The sequence below is a fragment of the Carcharodon carcharias genome, chromosome 3 (genome assembly GCF_017639515.1).
Source record: "Carcharodon carcharias isolate sCarCar2 chromosome 3, sCarCar2.pri, whole genome shotgun sequence".
Taxonomy (NCBI): Eukaryota; Metazoa; Chordata; class Chondrichthyes; order Lamniformes; family Lamnidae; genus Carcharodon; species Carcharodon carcharias.
The window spans coordinates 18,295,847-18,315,916 of record NC_054469.1 but is presented as its reverse complement, the minus strand read 5'-3'; the positions used below and the strand labels follow the sequence as shown (position 1 = coordinate 18,315,916).

Below are 20,070 nucleotides of genomic sequence, written 5' to 3'. Positions count from 1 at the left end.
GGAGATGGTAAACATGTTGCCACTGTGCGTTGCCGGAGGGATTGAATGTTTAAGATGGTGGATGGGGCCCCGATCAAGAGGGCTACTTTGTTCTGATTTGATTTGTAACCAACAATATTAGCAACTGTGATGCTGGTAACAGGTTATCGACAGGGATTGTTAGAGAAAGGGGAGACCGTGGTGTTGTGGTAATCCTTTGGGGATATGAGTTCACATCCCACCATGGCAGCTGGTGGAATTTAAAAAATAAAATTGAGTTGTAACCTAGTCTCAGTTTCATGGTGGCCTAGTGGTAATGCCACTGAGCTGGAAATCCAGAGGCCCAGGCTAATGCAGTGGGGATATGGGTTCAAATCCCATCACAGCAGCTTAAAAATTAAAAATCTGGAATACAAAGCTAGTCTTGGCACTGGTGGCTAATATCAGACTGTTGTAAAAACCCATCTGGTTCACTCATTCCTCTTAGGGAAGGAAATCTGCTGTCCTTACCCAGTCTGGCCTACATGTGACTCTTAACTGCCCTCTGAAATGGCCTAGCAAACCACACAGAGCAATTAGGGATGGGCAACAAATGCTGACCTTGCCAGTGGCACCCACATCCCATGAAAGAATAAAGAAAAGGAAGATGACTCGTGGTCTGCTGTTTGAAAAGCTGTCTTTGTGTTATATCTCACCTTATCCTCTGCAGGCTTTCTAAACACTCACAATGCAAAATACTCAGCAATAGAGGACTGTTAGAATTGCTGAAACTGTGAGCCCTTGCAGATCCTGGAGGTGAATCAGCAACTTGGTCGTCATATTGTGTATCTTTGTGTAAAATGCGCAGGATTAAAAAGGGAAGCCTGACAGAGAATTGCATCACTGGAATTTTTATTCTTTTTGACCCAAAAAAATTGGCCAATTTTAATAAGTATTTTAATTTAAAATATCGCATATATAATATGAATACCGTATTGAATTATATTCCTGAACAAACATCTACTGGCACAGATTCATTGGCCATTCTTATAATTAATTAATCCTATATTTTAAAATATGCAAATGAGCCATGTAAAGGCTCGTTCTTTAAGATGATGTGATTCAGTACTGTGCTAAAATCTAAAGTTAGTAATTGAGTCAAGCCGAAGAATACCATCGCTGGTATTTGAGTTAAAGTATATTTTAATTGTTTTATTTGGTGATAACCACTGTTGCGGCATTAATCTAAAACCTGGGTGTTTGGAAAGATGGAAATGGCATTCATTACTCAAGAGACATAGGTACCTTGACAAATAACTAATGGGAGCAATTATCTTAGCAACGAATTTGCCTTCACTCAAGCCCACAGCTATTGTTTGCCTTCAACTAAACAAGAAATGGTTCCTTAACCACTTTTCCTGAAAGCAGTGTTGCCTTATGGATGCACTGAGAGGTTCTCTGACGTTCCCAATCATGGTGAATACTTGGCCAGTGAATCCAGATTGTGCTGAAGAGAAATGACAAATAGGAGTGCGTGAAAAAGTAGCTGGCAGCCTAGTTATCACTCGAGAAAAATTTGATGCATGTCACGTTCACAAACTCAAGCCTTCTGTAAAGGCTGTGTCATACTTTGGGGCCCTGCTCTTCACATTGTCATCATCGTGGAGAGAGGCTTCTGTAAGGAAATGTGAGCCTTCTAGAAATGAAGACTTATTCTTTTATCCACTGAGTGGGAGATTGCATACCTTGGGACTAATTTGGAAAGATACTGTTGTATGTTGGTTATTACTGGGCTAGTAACCCATAGACCTGGATAAATTCAATTAAGTTTCAATTTTATTTTCCTACGGAAATTCATTTCAGGTACGTTGCTCGCTCATTTAAAGAGAACTACGTATAAAAGAATGACAACTAAATAAAATTAAAAAACCCTAATGCTGTAGGAGCCCGAGTTCAACCTCCATGGCAGCAGCTGGTGAATTGAAATTTAATTAATTAATTAAACTTTGGAATTCAAAAGTTAGTATCAGTAACAGTGATCATGAAACTACTGGTTAGTCTTTTTATTTTAAAAAAAACCCACTTGGTTCATTACTGTTGTTAAGGATGGCAAATTTCCTTCCCTGACATAGTCTGGTCTGCATGTGACTCCAGACTCACAGCGATATGGGTGACCCTTAAATGCCCTCTGAAATGGCTTAGAAAGCTGCATTCAAAGTGACTCTCCATGGGATGGGCAATGAATGCTGGTCTTACCAGAGATGCCTACATCCTAGGAATAAATAAATAAAAACTGATATATCAGGGATTGTGTTAGGTACCCTGTTGGCTGAAACAAATGGGGCTATGGGGTGATTTGATGAAGTTTAAAATGATGCTGGAGAGGGGCAGTGTAGATAATGAACAGACTGTGAGCATTTAGACACAAGTCTAAGCACAAATTTAGGATGGAGAATAGGAGAAACTTTTTGATGCAGAGTGTTATCAGACAATTGAATGTGCTATAAAAATAAGTTTCTGGTCAATGGTAAATCATTGAATTGGACTAGCCATATAACTATTGTGGCTACAAGAGCAGCTCAGAGGCTAGGAATTCTGTGGAGAGTAACTCACCTCCTGACTCCCCAAAGCCTGTCCACCATCTACAAGGCACAAGTCAGGAGTGCGATGGAATACTCTCCACTTGCCTGGATGAGTGCAGCTCCCACAACACTCAAGAAGCTTGACACCATCCAGGACAAAGCAGCCTACTTGATTGGCATCCCTTCCACAAACATTCACCCCCTCCACCACCGATGCATAGTAGCAACAGTGTGTACCAGCTATAAGATGCACTGCAGCAATTCACTGAGGCTCCTTTGACAGCACCTTCTAATCCCGAGACCTCTACCACCTAGAAGGACAAGGGCAGCAGATGCATGAGAACATCACCTAAAAGTTCTCCTTCAAGCTACCCACGATCCTGCCAGTTAGTGGGGACACTGGTAAAACCAGCCAGGGGAATGGCTAATTATTCTAATGTTGAGGCCCTGGGATCAAGCTTTTGAAGGAAATGTTTAACTTTCTTGATTTTGCTGTCTGGGGATGTTGATAATCGCAGATGACTTTTTAACGTGCAATTCAAAAAGGCGCCATATCCACAGATACAATGAAATAACTTCATCCACCTGGAAGACAAGTAGATCTAATAACTGCCTAAGTTCCTCAGTGTCCTAGGCCCAACCATCTTCAGCTGCTTCATCAATGACCTTCCTTCCATCATAAGGTCAGAAGTGGGGATGTTCGCTGATGATTGCACATGTGCAATCGTCCGCAAACATGTGCAATTTTTAAAAATTCATTCACGGGATGTGGGCTTCGCTGGTCAGGCCAGCATTTATTGCCCATCCCTAGTTGCCCTTGAGAAGGTGGTGGTGAGCTGCCTTCTTGAACCGCTGCAGTCCATGTGGTGTAGGTACACCCACAGTGCTGTTAGGGAGGGAGTTCCAGGATTTTGACCCAGCGACAGTGAAGGAATGGCAACAGTTGTGAATGCTTCAGTTTTATCTTTTGCATTGCTGTGCTGGGCTCCTCCATCGTTGATGATGGGGATATTTATGGATCCATCTGCTCCAGCGAGCTGTTTAATTGTCCACCACCATTCACGACAGGATGTGGCAGGACTGCAGAGCTTAGATCTGATTTGTAGGTTGTGGAATCGCTTAGCTCTGTCTATCACTTGCTGCTTATGCCCTGGTGCTGCTCCTGGCATGCCCTCCTGCACTCTTCACTGAACCAGGGTTGATCCCCTGGCTTGATGGTAATGGTAGAGTGGGGGATATGCTGGGCCATGAGGTTACAGATTGTGTTTGAGTACAATTTTGCTGGTGGCCCACAGCATCTCATGGATACCCAGTCTTGAGTTGCTAGATCTGTTCGAAATCTATCCCATTTAGCATAGTGGTAGTGCCACACAACACGATGGAGAGTATCCTCCCTGTGAAGGCGGGACTTCATCTCCACAATGACTGTGTGCGGTGGTCACTCCTACTGAGTTCAGCACCATTTGCGACTCCTCAGATACTAAGTGCCTATATGCAGCAAGACCTGGACAACATTCAGGCATCGGCTGATCAGTGGCAAGTAACATTTATGTTACACAAGTGCCAGGCAATGACCATCTCCATCAAGAAGGAATCTAGCCATCCTCCCTTAATATTCAACAGAATTACCACCGTTGAATCCCCCACTGTCAACATCCTTGGCCTGACACTGAACTGGATTAGCCATATAAATACTGTAGCTACAAAAGCAAGTCAGAGGCTTTGTATGTGTTAGTGAGTAACTTTCTCTTGACTCTGCAATCCTTTCCACCATCTACAAGGCACAAGTCAGGAGTGTGATGGAATATTCTCCATTTGCCTGGATGAGTGCAGCTCCAACTACAGTTGAAGTTTGCCACCATCCAGAACAAAGCAGCCCACTTGATCATCACCCCACCCATCACCTTAAACATTCATACCATCTATGAATAGTGCATTGTGGCAGCCCTGTGTACCATATACAAGACGCACTGCAGCAACTTGCCAAGGTTCCTTCAACAGGACCTTCTAAACCCATGACTACGACCACCCTGGTAGGACAAGTGCAGCAGACACATGGGAACACCACCACCTGGAAATTGCCCTCCAAGCCACATGCTGACTTGGAAATTATATCACCATTCCCTTACTGTCGCTGGGTCAAAATCCTGAATCTCCCTCCCTAACAGCACTGTGGGTGTACCTACACCACATGGACTGCAGCAGCTCAAGAAGGCAGCTCACCATCACCTTCTCAAGGGTAATTCGCTTGGCAGCTACACTTGTGTCCTGTGAATGAATTTTTAATAATGTTGGTAGATTTGATGATCTTTACCCAATTCTTTGACCTTATTTGAAGGCACTAGGTGTGGGGCTTCTGTCCGATTATCCCATTGGTGGCCTCCTATGTTTTGACTTGGCGTCGTGTGTGGAGTTAGGATTCTTTGTCCTTTGCCTGCTTGATCTTTCTCCGCAGAGGGATATCACACGAGGATTGCTGTGGTGCATCTTTCAGTAAGACCAGGCTATGGGCCAATGGGTCAGTTAGTTGGCTGAGATGTGAAATATGATTCTGTCTGGTTCTGAACCTAGATGGAAGTGTGGATGTCTTGACGAGCTGATGGAATGCAAATAAGGTTGCAAATTCCTGCATGAGGTCACACCAGTTGTGTTGCAAAGGCTGCACTTAATGTTCCTTTAAAGGTGCCTCAGTGGAGTAGTTTGGGGGGTGGGGGGGGGTGCGCGGGGAAGCTGTTTGGTGTGTCTTAGTGTGTACAAGCCTACAATTCACTCCTGGCAATACTAAGCAACAGAAATTTAATGAAGTCATATGTCAGACCTCCTCTCACTGTTTCAGCACAGATGTTAACCTGTTTACTTAAAATGGCTTAACCCACCATTATAATAATGGTCAGAGGAATCCCAACAGGGAACGAATGCTTAATGCATTCTATCATTGCCAGCGCTAATTCAAGGACTGCAAATTAGATTTAAAAAGCAGAGTGCCAGAGAGTGAAAACCTGTGGTGCTATGTTTTGCTTTCAGTCATGCTCTAGGTTATGATTCCTCTTCTTTCTTTCCTTCCTCCCTCCCTCACCCCAGTTGTGTTCTTCCTTTCTTGGAGCCAGTGATCTGCAGACATGGGTCTTAAGACTGCGTTACCCAAGGTGGAACTGTGCCTTTACGCCATGGTGTTATCCCTGGCCATTCTGTGGGCAGCAAGCTGGATCTGTGAAGCATCAACAGGTAACAGGGAGAAGGCTGATCGATCAACACTTATTCATCATTTCTCCTGCTTTTCCCTCTTCCCCCACCAGCCTGGCGATGGTGGAACTCGAAACCCACCATCTGCTCAAAGTGACTATTTTCATGTGCCTTAATAGTTTAGTCCCAGGGATAGAAGGGTATGTGGATATGATTAGATGAAAGAGGCAGGTGTGGAGCACAAACATTGGCATCGACCGGTTGGGCTGGACCAAACAACATGTTTCTGTACTGTTAACGCTGTGTGAAGTTGCAGAGGGAGCTAATAGGAATTGGATAGTGCCAGCAAACCTTCATGAGTCCCTTACAAAGCCTCTCCAAGTTGTGTCACTGAAACACCATATCCAAAACATAGGAACAGAATTAGACCATTTGGACATTGAGCCATTCCACCATTCAATTAGATCAGGCTGACCTGGGCCTTAACTCTAAATTCAAGCACAGTTGACCATTAATTTTATAATACCAATTCTTCTCATTTTTCCTCCCCACCTCCCTTGCCTGACACCCTGCAATTGAGGAGGTGGTTGGATGGTCTCCCAGCTCACTGCCAGTGTAAGCACTGCTTATTGGTAACTGTTCCCTCCAATTTTCTCTTCTCCAATCTCCTCCTCAAGAGGCTGCAGCATCCACTCAGGTATCTGTCTGGTCAATGTTGCTCAGATTGGACATTTAGCAAAGTGGAACTCGAAACCTACAGTTTCAACAAGACTTCCCCACCCCCCCCCCCCCCCCCCCCCCCCAACCCCACCACCCCCCTCCTTCCAGCAATCATTGGGGTGAAATTGTCATTCTGCCTTGCACTTCTCCCTGACTGTACACCCCTGTGACATTCAATATTTAAAAAAAAAAGAAAAATGTGTATTTATTCTGTAACTCTGTTGCTTCACACTCTGACAACTCTCTCTGTCTCCATGCAACTGAATTTGGTGCAGTGACGTAGTGGTATTGTCACTGGACTAGTAATCCAGAGGCCCAGGCTAATGATGTGGGGACATGGATCCAAATCCCACTGTAGCAGCTGATGGAATTGAAATTTGTTTTAATTCCTTCATGGAATGTGGGTGTCACCAGCAGGGCCAGCATTTGTTGCCCATCCATAATTGCTCTTGAACTGAATGGCTTGCCAGGGCATTAAAGAGGGCAGTTAGGAGTCAATCACATTGCTGTGGGTCTGGAGTGACATGTAGGCCAGACCAGGTAAGGACAGCAGATTTCCTTCCCTAAAGGACATTAGTGAACCAGATGAGTTTTTAACAACAATCAATGCTGTTGTTATGGTCACCATTACTGAGACTAGCTTTATATTCCAGATTTATTAATTAAATCCCACCATGGCAACTAGTGGAATTTAAATTCGGTTAATAAATCTGGAATTGAAAGGGAGTCTCAGTAATGGTGACATGAAGCTATTAGCACAGAATCTCACAGTGCAGAAGAGGCCCATCGAGTCTGCACCAACACGTGAGAAACACAATTGTCATACAAACCTATCTGGTTCACTAATGTCCTTTTTAGGTAAGGAAATCTGCTGTCTTTACCTGGTCTGGCCTACATGTGACCCCAGAGCTGCAGCAAAGTGGTTGACTCTTAAATGCCCTCTGAAATGACCTAGCAAGTTGAAGGACAATTAGGGATGGGTAACAAACGCTGACCTTGCCTGTGATGCCCAAATCCCATGAAAGAATAAAGCAAAAACAAAAATCCAATTCTTTTTTTTTAATTCTTTCCTCAGCCTCCTAGTGAAAGTTTTAACTCCTTCAGTGATGATTTTTATTGTTGGTAACAAAAACTAAACCTCCTTTTTGATCAGTCCAACTCCAATAGGAATGGTCACAAGTCTCTCCTCACGCCCACAGTTTCCCATCGCCTGTAACCATACAGGTGAATCTATTCTCAGTGGCTTTGTTGCCAATCCTTGACTTGCCTTTGGCATCAGGATTATCATTTGGGTAAAAACAAAAAAACTGCGGATGCTGGAAATCCAAAACAAAAACAGAATTACCTGGAAAAACTCAGCAGGTCTGGCAGCATCGGCGGAGAAGAAAAGAGTTGACGTTTCGAGAACTTGAGTTCTGTCGAAGGGTCATGAGGACTCGAAACGTCAACTCTTTTCTTCTCCGCCTATGCTGCCAGACCTGCTGAGTTTTTCCAGGTAATTCTGTTTTTGTTTTTTATCATTTGGGTAAGCTACATTTCCTGGCCCTGAACGTTCTTGCTCTTGTTACCATTTCTCACCCCTTTTGTTCTGTTTCTCGAATCTGGTACCTTGTGGATGACGTGCACTCAGCTGGAATCCACTGTGTGTCCTCTACTACTGTAGTCTTAAAAAGAGCACTACTCACTCGTGCCAGAGCTACTCTGGGTTGTGCGTTAAAAGATATTTCAGGAGCTTTTATGTGAGGACTCCACCCACGGGCACAAGAGCCTGCCAGGGACTCTGACGGTCTGTACGATCTGTTCCCAGTGAGCTCGCTGTCTGGCTGAGCTGAGGAGAGGAGGCTGTAGGAATGGGACATAGATGGAGATCAGATACCAGCAGGAGCATCTTAGCTGTTGTGCTGCTGGCATGTCTGGGGGAAGGAGAACATGTGTGTGTGCAGTAGAGAGTTGCTTCATTACCTGTTAGGGGCAATTATGCAGAACGTTTCTTCTGAAATGGCCTGCAAGCTATTTGTTCCCTCCAATCCCTTACACTATTCAATTAGAATGTGGCTGATCTACACTTTGGTTAAGGCAACAGTAAGACACACAGATTTTAAACAGACCCAGGCAAAGTAACACACACTAACCTGAAACAGTCACATTCAAAGTGAGTTTTCTTAACTTCAGTTCTTTGTAGATGGCAGCTTGAGGCTTAGATGCTGGAGGCTTTTCACACTTGTTAGATCTTAGAATGCCTTCCCTTGTACACAGCCTTCTCTCCTTTATACATATTTTCCCCTTTGAATGCAAACTCCCATTGTTTCACTGTCTTCGGACTTTACCTCCCTAATAATAAAAAATCTATTATAGTACCAATTCTACTAGCAATCTTTGGGAGAAATAAACACCTTGTCTCTTAACTTCTGGCTAGGTGAAGCATTTCACGCCCTCTTTTGAATTCTAATTAGACTGGTTTATTTAAAAATGCAAATGTTCCCTTTACACCTATATCAACCTACTTAACATTTCAAATGTAGCTTATCTTCTGGTACATCAAAACCTTCAGCTGCCTTTAATTCATTTAAGTCAGTCACACACACACACACACACACACACACACACACACACACAGACATAGACCCATAAACACAGGCCCACTATTACTCTACAATAAATTCAAATAACATTAGGAAAATTATTATACCTTCCTGACAATGTTGCCAAGTTCAACTAAACTGGTATCTACAGCCTTTTAGGTGAATATTGTTGAAAAAAGAGACGTGTTCAAAGGTTTTCATGTTGCGCTCATCAGGACAAATGCAAGAATGCCAAATTTCAAACAAGCACAATTTATACTGCAGGAGGAAAGGATGCTAATTAGTTGGCAAGTTATCTCTGGCTGATGGGCTATCATGGGGAAAGCAACAGGGAACTATTGGTTCCTCAAGCTCCTGCGTAGTTCAAAAAAGACACACGGCTTGAACATATTCCTTTTGTTTGCAGAGAACGGGCCCCTGCCTATGAATGTGTGTCACTTCTAACAAGTGTAAATGAGCCACATCACGAGCTCGACTGATTATCCTCAATTGGTTGTTGGTGTAGTTATTAGCGCACTCAAGATTGTTCAGCATGTGCTGCCCAATCGCTGAATCACATCTAACAGTAGAACTTTTTAGGTGAGCGATTTGGCAAAGCTCCTTACAGTACATGATCTGTGGAAGGAGCTGCTTGGCAGTGTGATTGGCTTTTTTAAATAATCGCCCCAGGCTGTCTCCTCTTATAAATCAGCAGCTCAAAATTGCATTTACCTGCGTTCCTTGCAGTTGAAACTGTGTTTGCATGAAATTATAGTGTTCCCGAGGGATTCATCACCTCTCACTAATTTTAGTATGCTAGCTAATACAGCCAATTTATGTTGCAATGGGAGAACTAACATGAGACAATTGCACTAAACTATGCAGCAAAAATAACATCCAGAGGAATGCAGATCCCTAAGTGTTTAACAAGTTGCTGAAACATTTGTGAACAAGCGTTCTGGCCAAGTAGAACATCTCTCTTATCTTGTGTGCCCTTTTTGTTACAATTCCTGTAGAGACTGAAAACTTTGAAAAAGAGATTTGAAATCCCATTGATGAACTTGAAGGATCACACGTGATTTTGTGTTTATAGAATGTTACAGCAACAAACACACTAAAAGCAAACCTTTCAAACCCACGACCTCTACCATCTAGAAGGACAAGGGCAGCAGATTGATGTTAACACCACCACCTGGAAGTTCCCCTCTAAGCCACTTGCCATCCTGACTTGGAAATATATCGCCGTTCCTTCACTGTCGCTGGGTCAGAATCCTGGAACTCCCTCCATAACAGCACTGTGGGTGTACCTGCACCTCATGGACTGCAGGAGTTCAAGAAGGCAGCTCACCACCACCTTCTCAAGGGCAATTAGGGATGGGCAATAAATGCTGGCCCAGCCAGTGACGCCCACGTGAATTTTTAAAAATTGAATAAACGTTACTTAGTGGGCAGCTAATACACTAAACGAAGCAAATGATGTTTGCTCTTAACTTCCTAACACAATTGAAAAATCCCATGCCATGTTTTATGTCACATCACATTCTCCGTAGAATTGTAGTCTTTACAGGAACCTGTGCAACGTCACTCCCAGCTTCCAGCAGGCTCACTTCACCATGTTTCGCTGAGTCATAACGTCCACTGTCCATTGAAAGTCATTTCCCTTGGTCTTCTGAGAATACCCAAGCAGACTCCACCTCCCAACCACACCAGGACGAACCTTCCAGTTTCCTTAAAATTCCACCCGTCAACCAGAGAATGTGCTCCCACCCCAATTCTGCCTGGTGGCTAACAGAGAACAAACCTTTTCCCCTATATAAAAACAAAAATAAAAACAAAAAACTGCGGATGCTGGAAATCCAAAACAAAAACAGAATTACCTGGAAAAACTCAGCAGGTCTGGCAGCATTGGCGGAGAAGAGAAGAGTTGACGTTTCGAGTCCTCATGACCCTTCAGTTCTGTCGAAACGTCAACTCTTCTTCTCCGCCGATGCTGCCAGACCTGCTGAGTTTTTCCAGGTAATTCTGTTTTTGTTTTAAACCTTTTCCCCTGTTGTTTGCAACATCTTGTGTGTCTGCCTGTCTCTCCCCTCTCCCCTCAGTATGTCTGAAAGTAGCAAGAACAACTGCTCTCTCCTTTTGGGTGCAGGTGTGAAAGTTGGCCCTTGGATTTTCAATAGGACTTTACCTGGGCCCCCCCATTGGCAACCAGATCACATCAGCTTATTGCTGGGTAGACTAGTAGGAGGTCACATGCTCCATTTCACCTTGAATTAAAAGTGATACTTTGAAACCTAACCAGCTCATAAAACCTCACGTTCATAACAGACTATAATTGCGGAGGTTGAACATCAGATGAAGGATATTGGGAAGTGATGTTTATGAAATCCCAAGCTTGGATTTTAACAGTCTGAGGGGGGTGGGAAGGGAAATGGAGGTTAAGAATTCCAGAGTTTAGAGGGAGGGAAGGAAGGAGTCTGAGTGGACGATGGTGCAAGAAGAATCAGTAAAGCGAGTGTGTGTGGAACTGAAGGGGAGCACATAGAACAGGGCAGTGCAGTGAGGGACAGCCCATAGGACAGGGTGGGCAGTGAGGGAGAGCCCGTGGGACAGGGGGGCAGTGAGGGAGAGCCCGTAGGACAGGGGGGCAGTCCGTAGGACAGGGGGGCAGTGAGGGGCAGCCTGTAGGACAGGGGGTCAGTGAGGGGCAGCCTGTAGGACAGGGGGGCAGTGAGGGGCAGCCTGTAGGACAGGGGGGCAGTGAGGGGCAGCCTGTAGGACAGGGGGGCAGTGAGGGGCAGCCTGTAGGACAGGGGGGCAGTGAGGGGCAGCCTGTAGGACAGGGGGGCAGTGAGGGGCAGCCTGTAGGACAGGGGGGCAGTGAGGGGCAGCCTGTAGGACAGGGGGTCAGTGAGGGGCAGCCTGTAGGACAGGGGGTCAGTGAGGGGCAGCCTGTAGGACAGGGGGTCAGTGAGGGGCAGCCTGTAGGACAGGGGGTCAGTGAGGGGCAGCCTGTAGGACAGGGGGGCAGTGAGGGGCAGTCCGTAGGACAGGGGGGCAGTGAGGGGCAGTCCGTAGGACAGGGGGGGGCAGTGAGGGGAAGCCTGTAGGAAAGGGGGGCAGTGAGGGGCAGTCCGTAGGACAGGGGGGGGGCAGTGAGGGGGAGCCTGTAGGACAGGGGGGCAGTGAGGGGAAGCCTGTAGGAAAGGGGGGCAGTGAGGGGCAGTCCGTAGGACAGGGGGGGGCAGTGAGGGGAAGCCTGTAGGAAAGGGGGGCAGTGAGGGGCAGTCCGTAGGACAGGGGGGGGGCAGTGAGGAGCAGCCTGTAGGACAGGGGGGCAGTGAGGGGCAGTCCGTAGGACATGGGGGGGCAGTGAGGGGGAGCCTGTAGGACAGGGGATCAGTGAGGGAGTGCCTGTAGGACAGGGGGGCAGTGAGGGGCAGTCCGTAGGACGGGGGGGGCAGTGAGGAGGAGCCCATGGGACAGGGGAGGGCAGTGAGGGGCAGCCCGTAGGACAGGGGGTCAGTGAGGGAGTGCCTGTAGGACAGGGGGGCAGTGAGGGAGTGCCTGTAGGACAGGGGGGCAGTGAGGGGCAGCCTGTAGGACAGGGGGGCAGTGAGGGGCAGTCCGTAGGACAGGGGGGGGGGCAGTGAGGGGCAGTCCGTAGGACGGGGGGGGGGCAGTGAGGGGCAGTCCGTAGGACAGGGGGGCAGTGAGGGGCAGTCCATGGGACAGGGGGGCAGTGAAGGGGAGCCCGTGGGACAGGGGGTCAGTGAGGGAGTGCCTGTAGGACAGGGGGGCAGTGAGGGAGTGCCTGTAGGACAGGGGGGGGGCAGTGAGGGAGTGCCTGTAGGACAGGGGGGGGCAGTGAGGGGAAGCCTGTAGGACAGGGGGGGGGGCAGTGAGGGGCAGTCCGTAGGACAGGGGGGGGGCAGTGAGGGAGTGCCTGTAGGACAGGGGGGGGGCAGTGAGGGGGGCCCCTAGGATGGGCGAACAGCAAGAGGGAGCCTGTAGGGCGGGAAGGGGGCGGTGAGGGAGAGACTGTGGGACGAGGGGGGGTTGTGGGGCAATGAGGGAGAGCACACCACTGTCATGCAATGAAAGAAATCAGGGCTGGCCTGGGTTTTCTCTAGAATGAACCAAACCCAGGTTTGTTTCTGGGAAACACTAACCCATTAAAGAAAAGTTTGCTTTCCAGCTTGTGTTTGTTTTCTACCCTGTGTTTTATTTTTGTCCTCCCACAGAGAACATGAACCGGCAGAGTTTTAAGCAGAGTGTCAAACGAGGCTGGTCGTACATTGGTCGGAAAATGGTAAGTGCCAATTGAAGGGATTTGTTTCCATTGCCTCGCTGGCTGATCTAGAGTTTTGGATCGACTGGGTCATCTCAAAGCTCGAATTGACAAAGGATGGACTGACCATCGATCTGAGAAAGGGTCTTAAAGGAAGAGAGATGTAGCAAGTCGGAGAGGTTTGTGGGAGTGGGGGGGGAAGGGTTGTTCCAGAGCTTAGGGCCCAGCAACTAAAGGTGGAGTGATTAAAACGAAGGACGCGCAAGAGGCTAGAATTACAGGGGCGCAGAGATCTCGGAGGATTGTGGGGCTGGTGGAGATTAGAGGTAGGGAGGGAGCGAGGCTATGGAGGAGCAGGGGAGAAACCAGAAAAGGGAAACTAATTTTATAAAAATAGAAAGGCCTACATTGAAAATAGTCATAAATCTTCCGCAATAGCACTCGTTTTTCAGAATCCTTTTGTATACGTGGGGTAGTGGGAAAAAATGGCGGAGAGCTAAATGAACGGCCATGATCTGTTTGAAATGGTGGAGCAGGCTTGATGGGCTGAATGGCCTACTCCTGCTCCACTCACCTATGTTCCTATTCTCGGTTGGATTTTGTAGAATTGCACTCACAGCTAAAACTAGCCTCTGTTAAATGTTTGTACCCGGCTTCCAATGAGATGCTGGAAGCTAAACAAAAAGTAACACAGAGTGCAGTTTTTAGGATAAGATATTTGGCTCTGCTCCAGAATGTGATCGCTGCTTATACAGCCCTGTGTTTGTTTCCCTTAACATCCTGTCATGGACAGCTGCTAATTCTCCCATTTGATACTTCATTGTGCTCCTCTCTCTCACTCTCATTATCTCAATTCATTTTTAATAACATCAGTTACAGTTAATGTACGTTTAAACTATCTTAGTTCGGGCCATTCCTGAATACAAAGCCTGTTGTCATGATTTTTTTTAAATCTCACTCTCGTGTTGACCTTTCCCTTTGCTGTATCAATGTTTCCCATTCAAGTCTGCTATGTCAGCTGTCACAACTGTGGACCATCTACATGATGCACTGCAGAAACTCACCAAGGCATCTTAGACAGTACCTTCCAAACCCACGAACGCTACCATCTAGAAGGACAAGGGGCAGCAGATAGATGGGAACATCACCACCTGGAAGTTCCCCTCCAAGCCACTCACCATCCTGACTTAGAAATATATCGCCGTTCCTTCACTGTCGCTGGGTCAAATTCCTGGACCTGCCTCCCTAACAGCACAGTGGGTGCACCTACATCACATGGGCTGCAGCAGTTCAGGAAGGCAGCTCATCACCACCTTAAGGGGAACTAGGGATGGGCAATAAATGCTGGCCCAGCCAGTGAAGCCCACATTCCATGAATGTATCATTTAAAAAAAAAATCAAAGTAGTTGCAAGCACTGGCCAGTAGACAGCGATGCAGAACAAGTTGCTGAAGTCTCTCTTACAACTCCGCAGCTATCTTTAATCACTACTCAGTCGTGGAACTAAGTAGGAAAGTCTCCTGTTCAATCTATAGGCTGTGCTGGGTTACGTGACTATTGGAGCTGAGGCTCTAACATTGCAACACCCCTGGGATAGAGAAAGAGAATCATCCAGGGTGTTTCATTCCAATATAAATGAGGACAATGTGGCTCTGTGTGATTGAGACACCCATCAACACCCACCATCTGATCTTTATCTTTGTTAATTTGTGGGAGGATGAGGGCATTGCTGGCAACGTCAGTATTTATTGCCTATCTGTAATTGCTCTTGGGGAGGTAGTGGTGTTGAGCTGCCGCCTTAAATGGCTGCAGTCCACCTGGTGTATTTTTTTATTCTTTCATGGGTTAGCGGCGTCGCTGGCAAGGCCAGTGTTTGTTGCTCATCCCTAATAGCCCTTGAACTGAGAGGCTTGCTAGACCATTTCAGAGGGCAGTTAAGAGTCAACTGCATTGCTGTGGGGTCTGGAGTCACATGTAGACCAGACCGGGTAAGGGCATTAGCGAACCAGATGGGTTTTTATGACAATCAGTGATACATTTACAGTTGCCATGACTGAGACTAGCTTTCAATTCTAGATTTTATTCACAGAAATTAAATTCCACCAGCTGCCATGTGAACTAGTGTCTACAGGGCGTTAGCCTGGGCCTCTGGACTACTAGGCTACTGATGTTACCACAATGCCACCATGTCCCCACCATCTCCCACCCTTGTAGGTACACCCGCAGTACTGTTAGGTAGGGAGTTCCAGGATTTTGACCTACCGACAGTGAAGGAATGGCGATACATTTCCATCCTCTCTGCATCTACTCTGTCAAACCCCTTCAGGATCTTATATGTTTCAATGACATCACCCCTCATTCTCCTAAACTCCAATGAGTGTAGGCCCAGCCTGTTTCACCTTTCCTCATGAGACAAAGCCCTCATCCCAGGATCCAGCTTAGCAAACGCCTCTGAATTGCTTCAAATGCAAGTAAGGAGACCAGTGCTCCACACAGTAATCTAGGTGTGGTCTCACCCATGTCCTGTACAGTCATAACACGACTTTGCTACTTATATATTCCATCCCCCTTGCACCCCCCCTTGCAATAAAAACCTACACTCCTAATTACTTGCTGCACCTGCATGTTTTTTGTGATTCAGTCTGAGAACACTCAGATCCTTCTGCACTTCAGCATTCTGCAGTCTCTCTTCATTCAAATAATATTCTGTTCTTCTGTTCTTCCTGCCAAAGGTAACAACCTGACATTTCCCCACGTTATACTCCGCCCGTTAAAGTTTTACCCACTCATTTACGCTATCTATATTACTTTGCAGACACCTTACAATTTGTTCTCCTACCTATTTTTGTACCATAAGCAAATTTGGCTACGATACAGTTTGGCTTCATCCAATTCATTCATATGGATTGTAAATAGTTAAGCACCAGCACTGATCCCTGCTGCACTCCACTAGTTACAGTTCACCAAGTTGAAAATAATCCATTTATCCTGACTCTCTGTTTCCTGTTAGTTAGCCAGTCCTCTATCCATGCTAATACATCATCCCAACTCCATGAGCATCTTTTATGTGGCACCTTATCAAATGCCTTTTGGGAATCCAAATACATTAAGTTGTCACAATTCCATGTGTAAACCATAAACCAAATTTACTGCATTTAATCGTTTGTAGGAGGTGGATGTCGCTGGCTAGGCCAGCATTTATTGCCCATCCCTAATTGCCCTTGTTCTTAGAAACAAAGAAAATAGGAGCAGGAGTAGGCCCTTCGAGCCTGCTCTGCCATTCATTATAATCATGTGATCATCCAACTCAATAGCCTACTCCCGCTTTCTCCCCATATCCTTTGATCTCTTTCGCCTCAAGAGCTATACCTAACTTCATCTTGAAAATATACAATGTTTTGGCCTCAACTACTTTCTTTGGTAGCGAATTCCACAGGCTCACCTCTCTCTGGGTGAAGAAATTTCTCCTCATCTCAGTCCTGAATGGTCCATACTGTATCCTCAGGCTGTGACCCCTGGTTCTGGGCTCCCCCACCATTGGGAACATCCTTGCTGCATCTACCCTGTCTAGTCCTGTTAGAATTTTATAGGTTTCTATGAGATCCCCCCTCATTCTTCTGAATGCCAGCGAATATAATCCTAACCGACTCAATCTCTCCTCATACGTCAGTCCCGCCATCCCAGGAATCAGTCTGCTAAACCTTCGCTGCACTCCCTCTATAGCAAGAACATCCTTCCTCAGATAAGGAGACCAAAACTACACACAATATTCCAGGTGTGGTCTCACCAAGGCCCTGTATAATTGCAGCAAGACATCCCTGCTCCTGCACTCGAATCCTCTCACTATGAAGGCCAACACATTTGCCTTCTTTTCTGCCTGCATGCTTACCTTCAGAAAGTGGTGTACAAGGACACCCAGGTCTCGTTGCACATTCCCCACTCTCAATTTATAGCTATTCAGATAACGATCTGCCTTCCTGTTTTTGCTACCAAAGTGGATAACCTCACATTTATCCACATTATACTGCATCTGCCATGCATTTGCCCACTCACTCAGCTTGTCCAAATTGCACTGAAGCATCTCTGCATCCTCCTCACAGCTCACCCTCTCACCCAGCTTTGTGTCATATGTTCAGAGGCCTCTAAAAATCCAATAATATTACCCAAGGCAAACTACTGTAGCTTTAATAAAGGCATACCACATGACCCATGACCTGTAACACTCTTCCAACCCAGTGGAAATCCAAACTTCAGAATAAAACTGCTTTTTTGCAGCCCAAGACTTTTCTGGCTTCACTGGATGGCTGATTCAAAGTGTATCCTCACCTACCCCAGAGCTCCAGCTATAGCTCCATCTCACCAATTTCAGCCCCAATTCAACAGCTCAAACAGCTACATCTCTCAGTTCTGGCTCAACAGCTTTTAGCTCCAGCTCCAGCTCCAATCACTGCAGCTCAAACAGCTCCCTTAAGCTCTCCACAGTAACTCTATAATACCCTTTTCCCCCTTTCATCTCAGGTTCCGTTGTTTTCCTTTTTTTATTCATTTACAGCATTCACTGGCTAGGCTAGAATTTATTTCCCATCCCTAATTGTCCTTGAGAAGGTGGTAGTGAGCTGCCTTCTTAACCTGCTGCAGATCATGTGGTGTAGGTGCACCCTCGGTGCTGTTAGGGAGGGGGTTCCAGGATTTTGACCCACCGACATTGAAAAATCAGTAATATATTTCCAAGTTAGGATGGTGTGTGGCTTGGCGGGGAACTTCCAGGTGTGCTGTTCCATGCAACTGCTGCCTTTGTCCGTCTAGATGGTAGCGGTTGTGAGTTTGGCAGGTGCTGTCTAAGAAGCCTTGGTGATTTCCTGCACTGTATCTTTTAGATAGTATACACTGCTGCCACTGTGCATCGGTGTTGGAGGGAGTGAATTTTTGTGAATGGGCTGCTAATCAAGCAGGCTGCTTTGTCCTGAATGGTGTCAAGTTTCTTGAGTATTGTTGGAGCTGCATCCATCCAGGTAAGTGGGGAGTATTCCATCACACTCTTGACTTGTGCCTTGTAGATGGTGGACAAGCTTTGGAGGAGTCAGAAGGAGAGTTACTCGTTGTAGGATTCCTAGCTTTTTGGCCTCTTGTAACAACAGTATTTATGTGGCTCGTCTAGTTCAGTTTCTGGTAAATGGTAACCCCCAGGATGTTGATAGTGGGAGATTCAGTGATAGTAATGCCATTGAGTGTCAAGGGGAGATGGTTAGACTCTGTTGTTGGAGATGGTCATTGCCTGGCACTTTTGTGTGGCACAAATGTTACTTGCCACTTGTCGGGAGTTCAGCTCTTTTGTCCATGTTTGAACCAAGGCTGTAATGAGGTCAGAAGCTGAGTGGCCCTGGCAGAACCCAAACTGAGCATCAATGAGCAGGTTATTGCTAAGCAAGTGCCGCTTGATAGCACTGTTGATGACTTCTTCCATCATTTTGCTGATGATCGAGAGTAGACTGATGGGAGGTAATTGGCCGGGTTGGATTTATCCTGCTTTTCGTGTACAGAACATACCTGGGCAATTTTCCACATAGCTGGGTAGATGTCAGTGTTGTAGCTGTACTGAAACATTTGGCTAGGGGCATGGCAAGTTCTGGAGCACAAGTTTTCATTACTATTGCTGGAATATTGTCAGGGCCCATAGTCTTTGCAGTATCCAGTACCTCCAGCCATTTTTTTAAGTCAGGTGGAGTGAATGGAATTGGCTGAAGACTTGCATCTGTTCTGCTGGGGACCTCCGGAGGTGACCGAGATGGATCATCCACTCAGCAATTCTGGCTGAAGATTGTTGCACACCTCTTTGAAACTCAAATCCTTCCAAATATAAGATCTCTCATGTTTCCATCTTGTCTTTGCTATTGGGTCAATAAAATAAATAAAATATAATATCCCCACTTCTGTTTATCTATGGAACTCCTGCAAGATGCAGACGTATTTCTTGCACCTCTGACTTCCCTTTGATATTCAAACAAACTCTCCACTTGTCTAAAAATGCAAATGTTAGACCTAACCTATTCACTTGTACCCTCAAATCTAACACCTCTATCCTTTTCATGTATTAAACCTCACCCCGCCCCAGACAAACTCTATTAATCTCTGCCCAGTTTAATTAAATCATACATGTGCAAACATACATACACACACAGCCTTTTTCACAAAATAACACAATATTCCCCAAAAATATTTTTAAAAACATCCATTTCTCACACCTCCCTCCATGGCAAAAAATGAACCATCATAATTTCAAAAAGATGGTTTCGTTTTCTCAACCCAGTTCACAACCTTTACTACGTTTAACTATACAAACAGAACTATTACATGACAGTGTACATGCATTAACCATGAAAATATATACAAGTCTTTTGTAAAATAGAGTTCATTCCTGTCCATTCTCCATTTGCCAACATCCGAATTCTTTTGAGTTTTAAACTCTTAACAATGCATCTGCAATCAAATTTTCTCACCCAGTGACATGTATAATTTGAAAATGAAATAGTTGCAATAATAAACTCCACCGAAACAGTCTTGAGTTTTTGCCCAGAAACTTCAAAGGATTGTGGTCAGTATATATAACTGTCTCCAAAGAATTGTTTGCAACATATACTTCAAAATGCTGCAAAGCTAACACCAAACTTAAAGTCTCTTTCTCTTTAGTTGAATATTTCTTCTGATGTACATTCAGCTTCCATGAGAAATATCCTACCAGCTCCTCAATTCCCAGTTCATCATCTTGTAGTTACACAGCA

At 45.7% G+C, this 20,070-nt stretch overlaps 1 protein-coding gene across 3 annotated transcripts in view; it reads left to right on the top strand.

Moving 5' to 3' along the window:
* LOC121276215 (protein-cysteine N-palmitoyltransferase HHAT-like protein) overlaps positions 1–20,070 on the top strand; it is a 69,017-nt gene that overhangs the window by 18,345 nt on the left and 30,602 nt on the right. For 2 of the 3 annotated variants that reach the window (XM_041184384.1, XM_041184383.1), the window contains exons 2-3: positions 5,622–5,765; positions 13,246–13,313. In XM_041184384.1, coding sequence (XP_041040318.1) covers positions 5,660–5,765; positions 13,246–13,313 — 174 coding nt within the window. In that variant the 5' untranslated portion in view covers positions 5,622–5,659. The remainder of the gene's footprint in view (positions 1–5,621; positions 5,766–13,245; positions 13,314–20,070) is intronic. The other variant, XM_041184382.1, reaches the window with a different exon arrangement.